This window comes from Phascolarctos cinereus, unplaced genomic scaffold (genome assembly GCF_003287225.1).
Source record: "Phascolarctos cinereus isolate Bilbo 61053 unplaced genomic scaffold, phaCin_HiC Scaffold_726;HRSCAF=1367, whole genome shotgun sequence".
NCBI classification, from domain to species: Eukaryota; Metazoa; Chordata; class Mammalia; order Diprotodontia; family Phascolarctidae; genus Phascolarctos; species Phascolarctos cinereus.
The window spans coordinates 412,754,299-412,770,857 of NW_027556098.1; the positions used below are offsets into that span (position 1 = coordinate 412,754,299).

The 16,559-nt window shown below is 47.7% G+C and overlaps 1 protein-coding gene across 1 annotated transcript; it reads right to left on the minus strand.

The window, feature by feature from the left end:
- Positions 1 to 831: 831 nt before the first annotated feature.
- CEACAM19 (CEA cell adhesion molecule 19) lies at positions 832 to 6,654 on the minus strand. The gene is made up of 5 exons (XM_078146245.1): positions 6,603 to 6,654; positions 4,958 to 5,374; positions 2,859 to 3,104; positions 1,941 to 2,038; positions 832 to 885 (listed from the first exon to the last, which is right to left on the minus strand). Exons 1-5 carry the CDS (start codon positions 6,652 to 6,654, stop codon positions 832 to 834), a joined length of 867 nt encoding a protein of 288 aa, XP_078002371.1.
- Between the last annotated feature and the right edge of the window lie 9,905 nt (positions 6,655 to 16,559).

A 16,559-nucleotide genomic window follows, 5' to 3' on the forward strand; every position in this document is an offset into this window, starting at 1 on the left:
GGAAAGAAGGAAGTGAAACATTCCTGGGACAGCTAATAGGCCTCTATGTGGTGGTGGCATGGAGCAGTCCCCTGAGTTCCAATCCAGCCTCCCACACTTGCTACCTGGGTGACTCTGGACAAATTGCTTAACCCCCCCCCAAAAAAAAAGCCCTCAGTTTGCCTCAGTTTCCTCAACTGTAAAATGGGACTCATAATAGCATCTACCTCTCAAGGTTGTGAGCTTCAAAGGAGATCATGTTTCTAGATGTGTTTAGCACAGTGGCCAACACAGGGTAGGCACTTAATGAGTGCTCATTCCCTCCCCCCCCCCCCCGGCCATTTACTAGAGAACCAGGATCAGGAGATGATTTGCCAGATGGCAAACAATGAGGGAAGATGTAACACCATCCTACATTCCAGGGTGGCTGGTAGAGGACCATGAGGCTTGGGGACAGCAGTCCAGGGCAGGGAAGGCCCATTTGCTCTCAATGCCTTTGGCAGAGATTCTACACTTCCAACTCCCAGCTTCCTTCTGCGTGTCCCCTTCTTGCAGGGTCCAGAACCCCAGCCCCTGGCACCTGCCCTCTCAGGATCATCCTCAGGGACAAGCCTGGGCTAGGAGAAGTCCTGTTTAATGAGGACTGAGACACAAACAGGGGAGAGGTGAGTGGGGCCTAGGCCATGCCCTCCTTGCTGCCTCCCTCTGGGAACTCTGCCCAAGCTTGATCCTGTCCAGCAGCACCGGTGGCCCAGGCCGCCTTGGATCCCAGATCTTGAGCTATTTCTGGAAAGGTTTTGTTTCTCAGTGGTAGCCCTGGCTGCAGTGCTCCAGGAGGGAGGGGTTCTCAGGTCAGGCTGTGGGTGTGAGTTGGCAGTACGGAGCAGGGTCTGGGTCCTGCAGCTCCTGGGTGGAGAGCAAGAAAGTGAGTGTGGCTAAAGTCTGAGTAGCTGGACACCCAGAGAGATGGGGAGGGAGCCAGAGAGAGACCCACAGAGGGAGAGCAGTGTGGGGCGATGGGCAGAGTTGGAAGTATAGGATGAAGGACAGGTGGCGGGACAGCAGTTTGTCTGAAAAAGATCTGGGGGTCTTAGTGGACTTTGAGCTCATTAGGAGTCAATAATAAGCCCCTCCCAGCTCTGACATCCCCTGTTCTGTATTTTAAAGACCCTTCAAGATCTGATGTTTTATGTTGTATGGACCCTGCCAGTCTTAACACCCTGTCCTTCTGTGAGAGAAAGAAAAAGAGGCAGAGAGATTCAGAAAGTGGAGGAGACAGGGAGATCCAGAGATAGAAAGGAAGAGTTGGGCCCTCCCAGAGTCCATCTGCAGGCTCTCTTCCATCCCCCACCCTCCCTTGCTCCCTCCCCCTGCCCCTGCCCAGCACATCCACCTGCCTCCCCCCCCCCCATCTTGTGTTCTGATACCTGGTAGCACTGATCTTCCTCTTCATGGTTCCTGGCCTGGGGCTGGGCATGGATAGAGCACACATAACTACAGGTTATTCCCTGCTCCCCCATTCCCCACATTGATCTTTGGCTCCATGTATAACCCTAAAACCCGTAGGCAAATCCTTTAGCATGCTTTTGGTTTTCCCCAGCTAAAACCTTTGACTGGTAGCCTTATCCTTTCTCTTTAATCTTTGACCTTGGACCTCCTCTCCTGACCTATCCCCTCCCCAATTTCCCCAGGAAGGAGCTGAGGCCCTTGATGGGAAGAGAATGAGCTTCAGGCTGAGGCGTCCTGATCTCGCCCTTTGCCTGAGCCCAGCAAATGAGCAGATGGCTTCCTGTCTCCATCTGTAGAATGAGCATGATCAGTTCTGCCCCGCCTTCCTCTCTGGGCTGGCTCTTGTGGGCCGAGGTCTCATCTGGGAATGTGCTTGGGAAGTTACTGAGATCTCTGCAGAGCAGGGTGAGCCTTGGGACATGTGTAGGGAAGGAAGGGAGAGAGACTCTTACCACACTTGTGGTCAGGTTTGGACTGCCACTTCCTTTATCATTCGCTGGCGTGATCAGGATGCTGGGAGAATGGATCACCTCGTAGATATTACTGCTGTCTGGGGTGGGGGAGAAGTAGGGGGGCTGACTGACTGTCTGGGGACCCCCAGCCCCCTGCCCCCATTGGTCTCTGCTCTTACCAGCTTTGTGTTTGTGGCACATATGTCTTCCCAGGTCTGGTTTTGCGGTGGTGGCCCTGGAGGAAAATCAGAGGGTTCTGGTTGTCTTGGGCTGGGTTGTGTCCTCTTCTAGGGTGACCGAGGAGGAGTTTGAGGCCCAGAGAGGATAATAGACCCGCCTGGGGTTGCTCAGTGGCTCCTGGAGGGGTGAGGCATGGGTGTGCCAACCGCCTCCCCTAACACCCTGTGTGCTCTGAACAGGGATGACCCGTCTCTGTCCCTGATCCCTGCTGTGTTTGGACTCAGTTTTCCCTTCTGCAGCGTGGTGTCCAACTCTAGGCCCCTCAATGCTGACAAGCTGGAGAGGAAAGGGTCCTGAGGAAGGGATTGGAGGTCACATCAGGCAAGGAGCAGCCAGAGGAAGTGGGGATGCAGAGACGGGGAAGGAGAACACTGGGGAGGGGAGCATAATCATGGACTCTAAATGAGGGGAAGAAGTGTCATGGCCCCAGGAGGAAGAGATGGGAGGAAGAGAAAGTGCCAAGGTCCCGGAGGCAGATTTCCTCTTGATATAAAGAACTTGCTAGTGATCTGCTATGGGGTGGATTGCTCCAGGAAGGAGAGAGCTCCCTGTTCCTGAAGGTATCCAAGCAGAGTTGTATGATCACCTCTCATGGATGTGGCAGAGGAGATTTCTGTTCTTGCTGGAAGGTGAGCTCTAAGGGCAATCCAACTCAGTGTTTCATAGCCTAATCTGGACCCATGCTGCCAATCAGAGGGGCAGAGGGAAAGGAAAGGGAAAGTAGGAGGGCACTACTGTACCCAGGACTTTTGATCTTCCAGCTTCTAGTGACCAGCAGATAGACCAAGCCACTGCCCACAACAAGGACTCCCAAACCCAGGCAACCGATGACAATGGCGACTGTGATCCCCGAGTTCATGGGCGAGGAGCTGTCCACTGGATCTTGGTGCTTAGGAATGGGGCTGGTGGTGTTCACGCCTTTCTCTGAAAAAGAGCGAGAGGAGAACCTTGCTAGGCTGAGGGACGTCCTGGCTCGGGCTGGCGTGGGGGAGCCCCAGAATTCTCTGACTGTCTTGTGGGTCTGCTCTGATGGAGCTCCCCAGGTCTGGAGTGGACACCCCTCTCCTCTGCTGATGTAAGTGGAAGCCCTCTCCCTTCTGATGAAATCTTAATAAAACTGCCCCCAGCCCCAATATTCTGACTTCCTTAGGGGCCTCACTGAACAGCAGGCACGTCCTTTTTGGACCACACAATCTGGCTTTAGCCACATGACAGGGCCCCCTACTCAACATCCCAAATATTCCTCACTAGACCAGCAGGCGCGTGCGTGTGATGGGATCCCAGCCACTGCCTCCAGACCCAATTCTCATATTCCTCACAGGAACAGCTGGTGTGTCCGTATGCTCAACCACAACCACATCCATCTAGCCTCAGACAGGACCACAATAGCCAGCCAATAAGATCACCACCACCAGGATGCCCGAGCAGGATGTGGACTCCAAAACAATAGAGGGGACTTTCCCTAAGTAGGCACCTGCATAGTAGTAGTAAATGCTGTCCTTTAAGTGAATTTACAATGTAGAGAGGCTTAGTTTTTAAAGCTTATGACAAATTTGGCATATTACTTTCAAAAGTAGAGGCAGCTAGGTGGATAGAATGCTGAGACTGGGGTCAGGAAGCCTTGAATTCAAATCTAGCCTTCGATGCTTACAAACTGTGTGACCTTGGGCAAGTCACTTAACCTCATCTGTACAATGGGGATAACAATTGCACCTCCCTCCGATGGTGGTAGTGAGGATCAAATGAGGTGAGATCTATAAAGCACTTAGCTCCATGCCTGGCACATAGTAGGTGCTCTATAAATATGAGCTAATATCGTTAGGACCGAAACCGTCTTCCTTGTCTTTGTTTCCTCCTGAACTTTCTTCCCATGCTTTTCTGGGCAACGTCGACCCTCTCTCTTCTCCTCAGCAATTCTTTCCCACTCTCCATAAAAAGAGAACCACACAATTTTTGTGATGGATAAACATGGGCAAACCAAGCCAAATAAATCCGTACATTGTCTGGGTCCAAGAATATAAATGTTCTTCTCAGTCCTGAGTCCATTAGCCTTCTGTTAAGAGGTGAGTATAGCTGGCTTCAGCATCCTTGGTATTCCAAGTTCTACAGCCCCTCCCAGCCCTGACATTCCCTGTTCTAAGGGCCCTCCCAGCCCTGACATTCCCTGTTCTAGGGGCCCTCCCAACTCCAACATTCCTGTTCTAAGCCCCTTCCCAACCCTGATATTCCCTGATCTAAGGGCCCTCCCAGCCCTGACATTCCCTGTTCTAGGGGCCCTCCCAACTCCAACATTCCCATTCTAAGCCCCTTCCCAACTCCAACATTCCCTGTTCTAAGGGCACTCATAGCTCTGACATTCTATGTTTTCAGTTCTAAGGTCCTTCTCAGCTCTGAGATGAGGTCCCACATTCTGTGTTCTAAGGTTCTGAGGTTCAGAAGTATATGTAGTGGGCAGAACCCTGGTCTGCAAGTCAGGGGCCCTGGCTGTAGGAGATGGTGCAAATCCCATCCCCTCCCTGTGCCTTAGTTTCCCCTTATGTCAGATGGGGGAGGTAAGCTGAAAGGCTCTGACATTCTAATTTAATTGGAAGGTTTTCCTTGTAGGTCTCTGGGTAACCTTTCCAGGGGCTGGACTTCAGGTTCAAGGGCAGGCATGTTTCTCCCCTCAGGCCAGGGGCTGCCCTCAGGCAGAGCTGCATCCCCCTCTTGGACTGGGCACTTTCCACCAGAAGGCATGAGCCTCCTCTTAGCCCTTTCCCCCCTGAAGTTCCCCTCACCTGTGACTCGTAGCTCAGTCTTGACCCTCATGATCCAGGCTGGATTGATGGTGATGCCCACTTGGTAGGTACCGCTATCCTTGGGCTTGGCTTGGCGGAGGAGGAGGGAGCCGTTGGGAAATCCAATGATGTTCCTGCCCTTCATGGCATTTCCGTCCCTCTGAGGCCTTTGCAGGCCTGGGATGTAGGAGAAGATCATTGTGCCCCCATCAGTCTCCTCACCCTGGTACCAGTTGAAATCCTGGATGGCCCCTGGGACACCATGAACAGACAGAAGGATGTCTTGGCCCTCCTGCGGCACCTCGGGAATCTTCTCGATGAGGAGAGCGGCCCAGGCCTGATGGGCGGTCCACCAGGCCAACAGGGAGGCTGTGAGAGAGGCAGAGGGAAGATCCTGAAGGCGATAGTCCCACCCTCCTCAACTGGAGTGGAGTGGGCCCTGAGGACAACCAGGGAGGGGTGGGTGGGTGGGTGGGTGCATGGGAAATGGGCTAACAGTGATCCCTGGACCTTAGGCCTAGCTAGTTGGAGAAGCTTTTTCTTGACCCTTTAAATTATAGAGTAATTGAAAGTCAGAGTAGGAAGGGCTCTTAGAGTGTGGAATGTCAGAGGTGGGAGGAACCTTAGAACATGGAATGTCAGAACTGGGAGGAACCTTAGAACAGGGAATGTCAGAGCTGAGAGGGATCTTAGAACAGAGACTGTCAGAGACAGGAGAGCCTTTAGAACATGGAATGTCGGAGGTGGGAGGGCCTTTAGAACACAGAAGTTCAGAGCTGGGAAGGGCCTGAGAAAAGGGAATATCAGAGCTGTGATGGGTCTTAGAATAGGGAAAGTCAGAGGTAAAAGGCCCTTAGAACAGAGGATGTTAGAGCTGAATGAGTTTAGAACATACATTGTTAGTAATAGAAGGGAGCTTGCCATCCATTCTGCCCAATGAAATTCAGTTGGCATTTGCCAAGGTCTTACTGTATGTAAGGCAATGTGGACACAAAGATGAACAATGAAACATTCCCTGCCCTCGTGGAACTTACGTTTTCCCAGGGCATAGCACAGCATGTTCACAAATAAATATAATGGAAAGTAGAGGGTGAGCAGAGCAAAACACCTATTCAGACAAGAGCTCATCTGATCCCTTAGTGCACTTTATCTTTGTTTTCAAGATGAGGAAACTGAGGCCCAGAGGATTTTCATCTCTGGCTGCCCATCTGGGGCTCCCAAGGCCTCTTCCTCTTCCTCTTCCCCTTCCACTGGTAGGGGGTCTTGGCTCTATCTGGGGAGGGGACTCTTCTCCTTCTCTCAGGGAGGCAATGGTCCTATTTACCTAAAATGGGGACGTGTGTCCCAGCCCCTTGTTACTTTTATTGCCTGCCTCTCCAACACAGGTACACACACACACACACACACACACACACACACACACATGCACACACGCACACTATCTTCTTGACTTGTCTTACTCAGTGGGGATCACACAGTGTCCATCTATCTCTGTGTGGCCTTGGGCAACCCTTCCCCTCTCTGAGTCTCAGTTTACCCCTCTGTGAAATGGGAGAGCTGGGCTAGACTCCTTCTAAAGTTCCTTCTTGCTTAAAGCCTTATGATCAGGCCCTCCCCCATCAGCCCCGGGGGAGCCCTCTCTCACCTGTGAACACAAACTCTTTCCAGACACAGCCTCCCCCGTGGGGCTGGGACATAGCTGTTGCTGCTCCTCCAAGAGGCCACCACTTCCCTGTGTGGCCAGGGTCTTCCAGACCCTGGAGAGAAGGGTTCCCTGGAGAGTCTGTTTCTCAGCTGTCTCCCAGCTGGTCCAGGTACAAAGTGAGATGATAGCGTCAGGGTGGGCACTAGGCAGGGGTCAAGACCAGTGTGTCTGGCTGGCTTTGGCCTGACGCTGGTCCCTCTCGCCCTCTCCTTCAGCCTTCCCACAAACAAGCAGGGAGGGGACCAGTGAGCCAGGCCTCCACTCCTGTGGGCTGGCCTGGCTCTTCAGATACCAGCCCGACCTGTTCCCCTAGCCTGCTGCTGACTGGAGTGACTAGGGAACTTTCTGGGGCTTCCCCAGTCCCTCCTAGCCCAGATCTTGCCACAAGAGAGGGCCCAAGGGGTTACCTCATCTTTTCTCCCTCCTCCGGGTGTCCAGGCAAGGCCTTAAGGGACAACTGCCCCTATCTGGAGATCTTCCTGGGATCCCAAGCTCCCAGATCTGGAGCTCAGAGGGACCTTCTAGTGTAATCCCCTCATTCTACAGAGGAGGAAACTGAGGCCCCTCGGAGAGAAGTGACTTGTCCAAGGTCACACAGCCAGTACGCACCAGAGCTGGAATATGACTCTAACGTGCTAACCCTGTAATGCCATGCATCACATTTATTTGTGTTGGTGGAGGTTTTTTTGGGGGGGAGGGGAGAGGGTCCTTCTTTGTATTGCTAGTGCTTAGCACAGTGCCTGGCACACAGCAGGTGCTTAATAAATGCTTGTTGACTAATTGTCTGGTGTCATTTCTTTTATAAACTCTGAACTCTGTGAGGGCAGGAAGTAGATTTTGTCTCAGTTTCGTACCCCTTCCAGAGCCTGGTGATGAACCATTGGACACATTTGGCATTTAACAAAGACAGAGAGAACAGTGGGTTATTGAATGAATGGATGAATGAGTAAATGAATGGTCAGATGAATGAATGGATGAATGAATGAATAGATGGTTTAATTTTGGCTACGTAGTAATGGAGGGAGGTGAAAAGGTTTAAATCAGAGAACCTAACCTTGGGCAGGTAGGGGAGGAAAAAACTCAGGGTCACTGAGGCTGGGGGATATAGGGGTGGTTCCCCTATGCTTCTGGGGTAGCATGAACTCAGGATATGGTGTTGAGGAGTGTGTGAGGGGTCAGTGGTACTTGGTGGGAGAATCCCTTGGAGTCTGATGGGATGTTGGGAGACAGAAGTGAGGGACGGCAGGATGGGTACCTGCCCTGAGTCTGGTGACTCGGGATTGAGTCATATTCATGGGGTGGAGACATGTACAGAAATATGTCATATTTTATGTGTGGTAGGTCTATACTGCCGTGGCATGCACGCATGTGTGTGTATGTATGTATGTGTTTGTGTGTTGCTGGAAGTTGAATCCTTGTGGGTAGACGGTGTCCTTCCAGGTCGGGAAGTTCAGGAGTAGCCAACTTCTCCTCCTTGACCTAGGTGTCATGGGGTGTGGAGTAGCCTAGGCCAGCCTTGGAGAGATGGTGTCTTCAGGAGAAAACTAGGTCATAGTACTCTTTGAGAATGAAGGACAAATCAACAGATCTCAGAGTCCCAGGAGATAGCAGGAATTTGAGAAAAAACCAGGCATTGCACCCTTAGAGCTGGAAGGGACCTTCAAGATAAATCATGAAAATACTTTAAAATATCATTTTACTGATAATGGAACTGAGGTCCCAGAGAGCTTAAGTGACTTGCCCAAAGGCCACTCAGACAGTATCCAGGTAGCGCTAGGACTCAAGCTCAGAGCCTATCTCTATCCGGTGGTCTTTGCACACAGTAAGAGAGAGGTCCAAGGGATAGAAGAGTATGGGGAGCAGAGAGAGAGATGGAGGTGATTGGTACAGTGGCTGTCTTCCTCTTTTAATGTAGATAATTCAATTTAACCCAACCATGTCTGGAGGCCAGTGAGTAGAGCGGCTTGCCAATGTAGAGTGTGCGAAGGGCAGCTGGAGAAGCCAGCCTGGAAAGCTAGGCAGGAGCCACAGGGCTGTTGGGAAAAGAGCACTTCGTAAATGTTAAAGCCCTAGAGAAATAGGGAATCACATCACTGCCCAGTCCCCAAAATACAGCTTTCTCCATTCTTTGTGTATGAAGAATGAAAGAGTGTTAGTGCTGGAAGGAGTCTGAAAAGATTAGAACCATTCAAAAGTAGAATGGGCTGCCTCTGGTGGGAGTGAATGCTGCTTCTCTTACTGCAGAAAATAGGAAGAAGGAAATCAGCATTTATTAAGTGCCTGCTATGTACCAGGCACAGCGCTAGGTGCTTCACAAATAGTGTCTCCTTGAATCCTTACAACCCAGTGAGTTAAGTAGTATCATCCCATTTTACAGTTGAGGAGACTGAGACAGACAGAGGTGAAGTGATCTACCCAGGGTCACATAGCCATTAAGGGTTGAGGCTGGATTTGTATAGATTCCATGCCCGTACTCTGTGCACTATGGTGCCACCTAGTGGCCTCTAGGTTGTTAGTCTGGTCCTTCTGAGAGCTGAGACCTCTGGTTCTTCCCCATCTAGCTCAAATTCTTAGTATATTGACGAGGAAAGTGAGGCCTCAAGACTGAAATCATTTCCCTAGGGTCACAGAGAGGGAGTGGTGGCCTGTGGTCTCCTCTGAAACCTCGGCCACTGCTCTTGCTGTCTCTTAAAACAGCTAAACTCATGCATTTTTAAATTTCTCCTAATAAAAAATGAGGGTACTTGGTAAAGTGGCTAGAGGGATGGCTTTGGAGGCAGGAAGACCTACTTTCAAATCCTGCCTCTGGCACACACTGGCTGTCACTTAACCTCTTAGTGACTCGAGACAATTCTCTAAGACTACCAATTGCAGAACAGTTGCTGATGGGTATTGGTGGGGGGAGTTTCCATACTGGAAGCTCCATTAAAAAAATCTTAGATCTATGCCCCAAAATGTCCAATCTCTCTCCCAGACAACCCCCAAAAAAACCTGAAATTAATAAAGATTTGTTGATCTTTGAGATTAATCTTGTTTAACAAACAGGATTAATAAAAATAGGCTCTTTCAGAAATATTTTATGTGAGCCTCTTTCTACACCGGTATTGCCACTTTCATCCTACAGTCAGGTTTCTTTTGAAAAAACAAACATTCATTGTGAGTTTGCAAAGACATAAAAAAGGTCCAGGAAGGGACATTTCCTATGAAGTGAAACTTGTATTATCATAGGAAATTGACCTCATTCCTCTAAAAAGGAAATGAGAAAGCTTTCCAAGGTGTATGAACCAGTGATGTGTCTCCTACTGGGGATGATTTTATCTTGCATTTTGCTTCCTGGCCCCCCCCTGCCCCAAACTAAACCAAACCAAACCAAAAATGATCTATATGGAAAAAAAGCAGTTTTCTAGTCCTTCTTTCTGTCATTCTTTCCCTTCTTCCTTTCTCTTTCTCTTCCCTTGCTTGACTTTTTCTTCTCTAACTTCTCCCTGAAGTTTCTCTATGCTCATGCTGTGTCATGGCCTCAGAGATCTTTCAGCCAATCAAGAGTGAGATCTGGCACTTACGCAGCATTCAATATCACAGGGTGGTCTTTCAGGTCACCACCCCAAACTGTCTTCATTATTGAAAACTGCAATGATTCCCCTATGTGCCCTGCCCCCCACCACACCAGAGAACCCTTCTTAATAACAAACAGTCAAAATTGATCAATATAGCAAGCATGTCTGACAGCGTGTATAACGTTCTGCACTTATAGTCCCCCACTTCTCTATGGAGAGCAGGTAACAGCTGTCCTCTGAGACCCAGCCTAGCTGATAGCACTCAGTCCAACTTCAGTTGTTTGTTAGTGTCATTTTTGCTTACATCATTTTAGTCATCATGTGGGTTGTTTTTCTAGCTCTCCTGGCTTTGCTCTGCATCTGTTCTTAAGTTGTTCTGAATCCTCCACATTCATTGCTTGTTATAGTACATTCCATCACTCATACACCATGATTTGTATAGCCATCCTATAGTTAACAGGCACTCACTTTGTAGTTCTTGGATGAATACATGGAGAAACTTTTATTAAGTGTTTAGTATGTGGTCAGCCAGCTGTGTGATTTTGGGCAAATCACTTAACCCTGTCTGCCTGTTTCCTCATCTGTAAAATGAGGGGAAAGGGAAATGGCAAACCACTCCAGGATCTTTGCCAAGAAAACTCCGAATGGAGTCCCTGAGAGTTAGACATGACTGAAACATTATGTGGTAGGTGCTGTCCTAGGTGCTGGGAACAGGAAGGCAAAAGGGAGATCCTGTTCTCAAAGAGCTTACATTCTGTTGATTAAGTCATAACCCACATCCTGGAGCAGTGATCTGGAAGGGGAATTTTACTGAGTTAAGATAATACAAATATCAGCATCATCATTTCTTTCCTCATTTATTAATAAAATAATATTTATAAATTAATATAAACTACTATACAATAAATAACAAGATACTAGAAACAACAGAATAAAAATAAATACATGCAGAAATAAATCAGTGCATTTTTAGCTTGATGCACTGTTTTCAAAGGAGCACTGAGAGCCAGTTGGAACCTGCCAGAGAGAGCTGGTTGTTAAATTTCCTTGGAAACTAGCAAATGCTACAAATCAAGGCTTGATTTACAGTTTTTGTTGATTTTCTGAACTTAAGAAAGTGATGGATAAAATGTTAATAATGCAAATTAAATTTAAAAGTGTGACATGGGTATATGTTCCATCCTTCCATCGCCCCTGCTCCCAGAACCAGGTGCTAAACACTTAAGAGCACAGCACTGCCTGTTTCCCTGTCCCAGAAGGCACCTTTGACCCCAGTCAGTTCTTTCACAAATGGGTATCTCAGGGGAGATCAATTGGGAATGGTTCCGCAAGGTCAGCCTTCCATGCTACGGGAAGAATATCAAGGAATGGCATGTCTGTGGATGAATGGTTAGATGCATTGACTCAATCCCAGCCCCATTTTGTAAAAATGTTTTCTGAATGATTTCACCGACCACTTATATGTAAGGCATTGGGCTTGGTGCTGGAGGTGCAGGTATGAAAAATAAATAGTACCTACCCATAAGCTGCTACTAGAGTGAGGGGGGGAAGGGTATCTTACTACTTCTGTTGGAGTAGGAGAAGGGTATCTTGCATAATATGAAGTCTAATATGACAGCACAGTCAGAGCAAAGGAGAGATTCAGCTAAAGTGCTTCAGGAAATTCTGAGAAGATTTCCAGTTGGGGGGGAGGTGTACTGTGTCACCCAGGAGCTAGGCTTTGAGGTTGAAGGATTATGAAAGTTGCAGTCTTGGAGGATGGCACGGAGGTGGGATATGACCAAATGGGTTTGGAAGATGGACAACTATCCCACGTGACTGGAATTTAGAAGGTGTGAAAGGGAACGATGTGAAATGAGGTTGGGAAGGTAGAATGAGGCCAGATTGGGGAGGATGTGGAATACCAGGCTGAAGGGTTTGCATTTCACCCTATCAGCAATATGGATCCCTTCTGGAGATGGCAGCATGAAGAATAGAAAGAGTGATGGATTTGGAAGTGGAGATTTTGCTGCTGTCCTTCAGTTATTCAGTCATTTCAGCTCTTCATGAACCCATGGATTCCAGGCCCTTCTATCTTCCACTCTCTCTCAGAGTCTGCCCAAGTTCATGTTCATTGTTTCCATGACACCATCTATTCATCTCATCCTCTGCTTCCCCCTTTTCCTTTTGCTTTCAGTCTTTCCCAGCGTCAGAGTCTTTTCCATTGACTCCCATATTTTCATTATGTAGCCAAAGTGTTTAAGCTTCAGCTTCAGTTATTTGACCTTCCAGTGAATAACCAGAGTTAATGTCTATAAGTATTGACTGACTTCACCTCCTTGCTGTCCAAGGGACTCTCAAAAGTCTTCTCCAGCACCACAGTTCAAAAGCATCAGTTCTGCAGCACTCAGCTTTCCTTATAGTCCAACTCTCACAGCCATATATCGCTACTGGAAAACCATTGCTTTGACTATACAGACCTTTCTCAGCAAGATTATGGCTCTGCTTTTTACTATGCTGTCCAGATCTGCCATGGCTTTCCTTCTAAGGAGCAAGAGTCTTAATTTCATGGCTGCAGTTGCTGTCTGCAGTGATCTTTGAACCTGAGAATACAAAATCTGACATTGCTTCCATTTCTTCTCCATTTGCCAGGAAGTGATGGGACCAGTTACTAAGATCTTAGTTTTTTATGTTAAACTTCAAGCCAGCTCTAACACTCTCTCTTTCACCCTCATCAAGAGCTTCTTAATTCTTCTTCACTTTATTCCATCAGAGTGGTATTGTGACCAGAGTGGTAAATATCTGAGATTGTTGATATTTCTCCTGGCAACCTTAATTCTGGCTTTTGATGCATTCAGCCTGGCATTTTATTTGATGCACTCTGGATCTGGGCTCAAATCCTAACGCTGCCACTTATTCCCTGTGAGACCTTGAGCAAGTCACTTATATTTTCTGAGCCTCAGTTCACTAATTTTTAAAATAAAGGGTTGGACTTAATGGCCTGAGGTTCCTTCCAGTTTTAAATAGATGGAGATGATGGTGATGAGCCATTGAAAAAGTTTTTTTGGGGGGGGTTAGGCAATGGGTTAAGTGACTTGCCCAGGGTCACACAGCTAGTAAGTGTTACGTGTCTGAGGCCGGATTTGAACTCAGGTCCTCCTGAATCCAGGGCTAATGCTCTATCCACTGCACCACCTAGTTGCTCCACATTGAAAAAGTTCTTGAGCAGGACAATGACAAGGTTAGTGGGGTGTATTAGGATGGATTGAACATCATGATCTGGGTCCTGGCCAGACCTGATATTGAGCTTCCTGGATTACTGAATCCCTTACTAGTTATGTGACCGTGGACAAGTAATTCAACATCTTGGAATCTTATGGCATCATAGATAGAGGAAAGGAAGAGGGACCTTAGAGGTTCTCTAGTCCAGATAAGGAAACTTAGACATAGAGGAGTTAAGTGACTTGACCAAGGTTATATAAGTAGTAAACTTCAGAGGCAGGATTTGAACCTACAACATCTCCCTCCAGACCCAGCACTCTTCCTACTACACCATGCTGCCTTCGTTTCCTCATCTATAAAAAGGGGATAATGATGGTACCTGATTCACAGGTTGTTGTTAGGATCAAATCAGATAATGTATGTTTGGAAATTTTGGAAATTGTAAAGGACTTACCAGTGTTATTATTGTCTAAAGGTCATTCTTCTCATCTTGTTTTTTGGGATTTGGTTAGAAACAGTCCTAGGACAAGCCAAGATCTTGTTTATATTTAATGTTCTATGGATAGAATAAATGCCTTTTGTAGTCGAATAAAAGAGTGAGGATATGAGCTCACCAGTAAGTTCCTGGGAGTATCCTGGGTATTACTTCAGTAGAAGTGTGATGTTTATAAAGTTTGAGAGATGTAATTTCTGTATAATTTAATCATTTCACTAATAATGCCAGCGTATTTATTAATAAAAGCATGGCCATTTGGCTGTCTCTCTCTTAGACCAAAGACCATCATGGTGGTGGGCTCACAGCTTATATGCCCTTTGGAAGAGGGTGGTAATCTACTCTGATTAGTTATGTTACAAAGAGAAGTGAGCTCACTCCAATGAAGAGCTGAGAGTGACATCATGTCACTCTTGGCCAGAGAGACTATCCTTATACTCAGACAAACCTCAGCCTTGGGCAATCTTGACAAAGAATCTATATCCTCCACCCAAGCCTGAGCTGGTTGGGTGGAGTAGCAATACCCAGAATGAGGAGAATGTCAATCCTATCTTCCATCAGCCCTGTAGCCCTTGAGAGAATGGACAAGGAAACAGGATAGGAAAAAAAAAAAAAGCTTGGGCTTCCCCAGTTTTAATAATTGGATATTAATATGAGACAAAAATAATTATTTTTCTCAGGAGACAGGACAGCCTCCTGTGGGAACTTCTCTCCATGCCCCCCACCCCCAATCCCTTTTCATTGGCCTTTTTTTTTTGTATGGGGGCAGCTGGTGTCACAGCAGATACATCACTGGGCCTGGAGTCAAGAAGACCTGAATTCAAGTCCAGCCTTAGTGTGTAGTCCTGGGCAAGCCTCAATTTCCTCATCTGTAAAAATGGGGATAATAATAGCATCTGCCTTCCAGGATTGTTGTGAGGACCAGATGCGGTAATAACTATGAAGTGCTTAGCACAATGTCTGGCATACAGTAAGCACTACATAAATGTTTATTATTATTATTATTGTCTTCCCCATGAGAAAGTTAGCTCCTTTGAGGGCAGAGACTATTTTATTTTTTGTCGTATTTGAATCTCCAGTGATGAGCACACGGCAAATGCTTAATAAATGCCTAACGGATCAAACCACTAAGGTACATCTCCTCCTATTAAATAGTCTTGTGGGGTTCACCCACCATGCTGGAAGCCTTCCTTGGTATCTCAACATATTCTGAAGGTAGTGCTAGAGCCCTCTGACTGTACCCCTGCCATCCTTTACCTTCTCCGTGGGAGGTAGATGCTACTATCATTTCCATTATCCAGATGAAGAAACTGAGGCTGGCCAGAGGGAGCAAGACTTCCCCAGGAATTAGGTCTTTCTGACACTAGGTCCAGCTCTCTGTCCACTGCGCCACCTAGCGGCCTAGGTTATAGCCTGCTCCCTGATTGCCGCGCCCCTCCTCCCACCTTGCCCTCTCCCCTGGACACCCCAAGGTGCCTTTAAATGCCCTCTAGGTGATGTACTGATGTATTGAATGGCAGATCAACCTTGGATTCAAGAAGACCTGGGTTCAACCCCTGCCTCCCAGGCATACCGGCTGAGTACTGACAGTTCAGTACCCTGGACAGCTCTTTGAGAGTGGGAGAATTTCCAGACTTGGAGTTCCCTCTATTGAAGTAATCACTAACTCAGATAAAAGAATCGGTATTATTTAAGAAGTATTTAGTGAGCACACACCATATGCAGTGCTTATGTTATGTATCCTCTGTGCTAACTGCCATAGAATTTAGCGCCAGCCTCTTTTTTTAAAGATGAGGAAAACTGAAGGCCAGAGACATAACATGATTTGCCTAAGGTCACATAGGTGGTAAGCACTGTCAGTGGACAGAGCGCTGGGCCTGGAGTCAGGAAGACTTGTGTTCAAATCCAGCCTTAGACACTTAATGGGCAAGTCTTAACCTCTGGCTGCCTTAGTTTGCTCATCTGTAAAATGGGGATAATCATGGCAGGATTACCTGCCTCTCAGTAGTGTTGTGAGGATCAAATGGGATAATATAGTGAGTGTTAATGAGATGCCATTTGTAGAGAGCTTTGAAAACTTGAAAGTTTGGGTTGTTTCTTGTTGCTATCATCGTCATCATCATCATTCCCCTTCCAGTGTACCCTGTCGTGATCAGGAGAGGGCAAGCTGCTTAGTGAGCTGGTGTGGCAGCGTGCACCCCTGTGAGATGAGGCTGAAAAGGCAGGATGGGGGCAGATTTCAGAGGATCTCAAATGCCAGGCTAGGGAACCTGGACTTTGGAGGCAGGCAAAGGGAGGGCAGGGGAGGAGCCTGATAAGAACTGACCATTTAAAGAGCAACTTGGGCAGCAGAGTAGGAAGGATTGAAGTAGGGGAAACCAGCAAGGAACCTGGGGGCTTATTCCCCACCTATGCCAAGGCTCCCAGCATCCTTTATAGTCAGAGATGGACATGCTATGTGACTCTTTTTTGTTTGTGGAGGCCATTGGGGTTAAGTGACTTGCCCAAGGTCACACAGCTGGTAAGTGTCTGTGGCTGGATTTGAACTCAGGTCTTCCTAACTCCAGGGCTGGTGCTCTATCCACTGCACCATCTAGCTGCACAGGTTTCAATCTAAACGGTTGGAGGGACTGCTCGCTAAAGATA

Coding starts and splice junctions, on each gene's coding strand:
- CEACAM19 (XM_078146245.1), bottom strand. CDS start 6,654: ATGTCCCAGCCCCACGGGGGAGGCTGTGTCTGGAAAGAGTTTGTGTTC. Junction 3,105..4,957: donor GACTGAGCTACGAGTCACAG/GTGAGGGGAACT, acceptor GCTCTTTTTCAG/AGAAAGGCGTGAACACCACC. Junction 2,039..2,858: donor CCCTCTGATTGGCAGCATGG/GTCCAGATTAGG, acceptor CCCCCACCCCAG/ACAGCAGTAATATCTACGAG.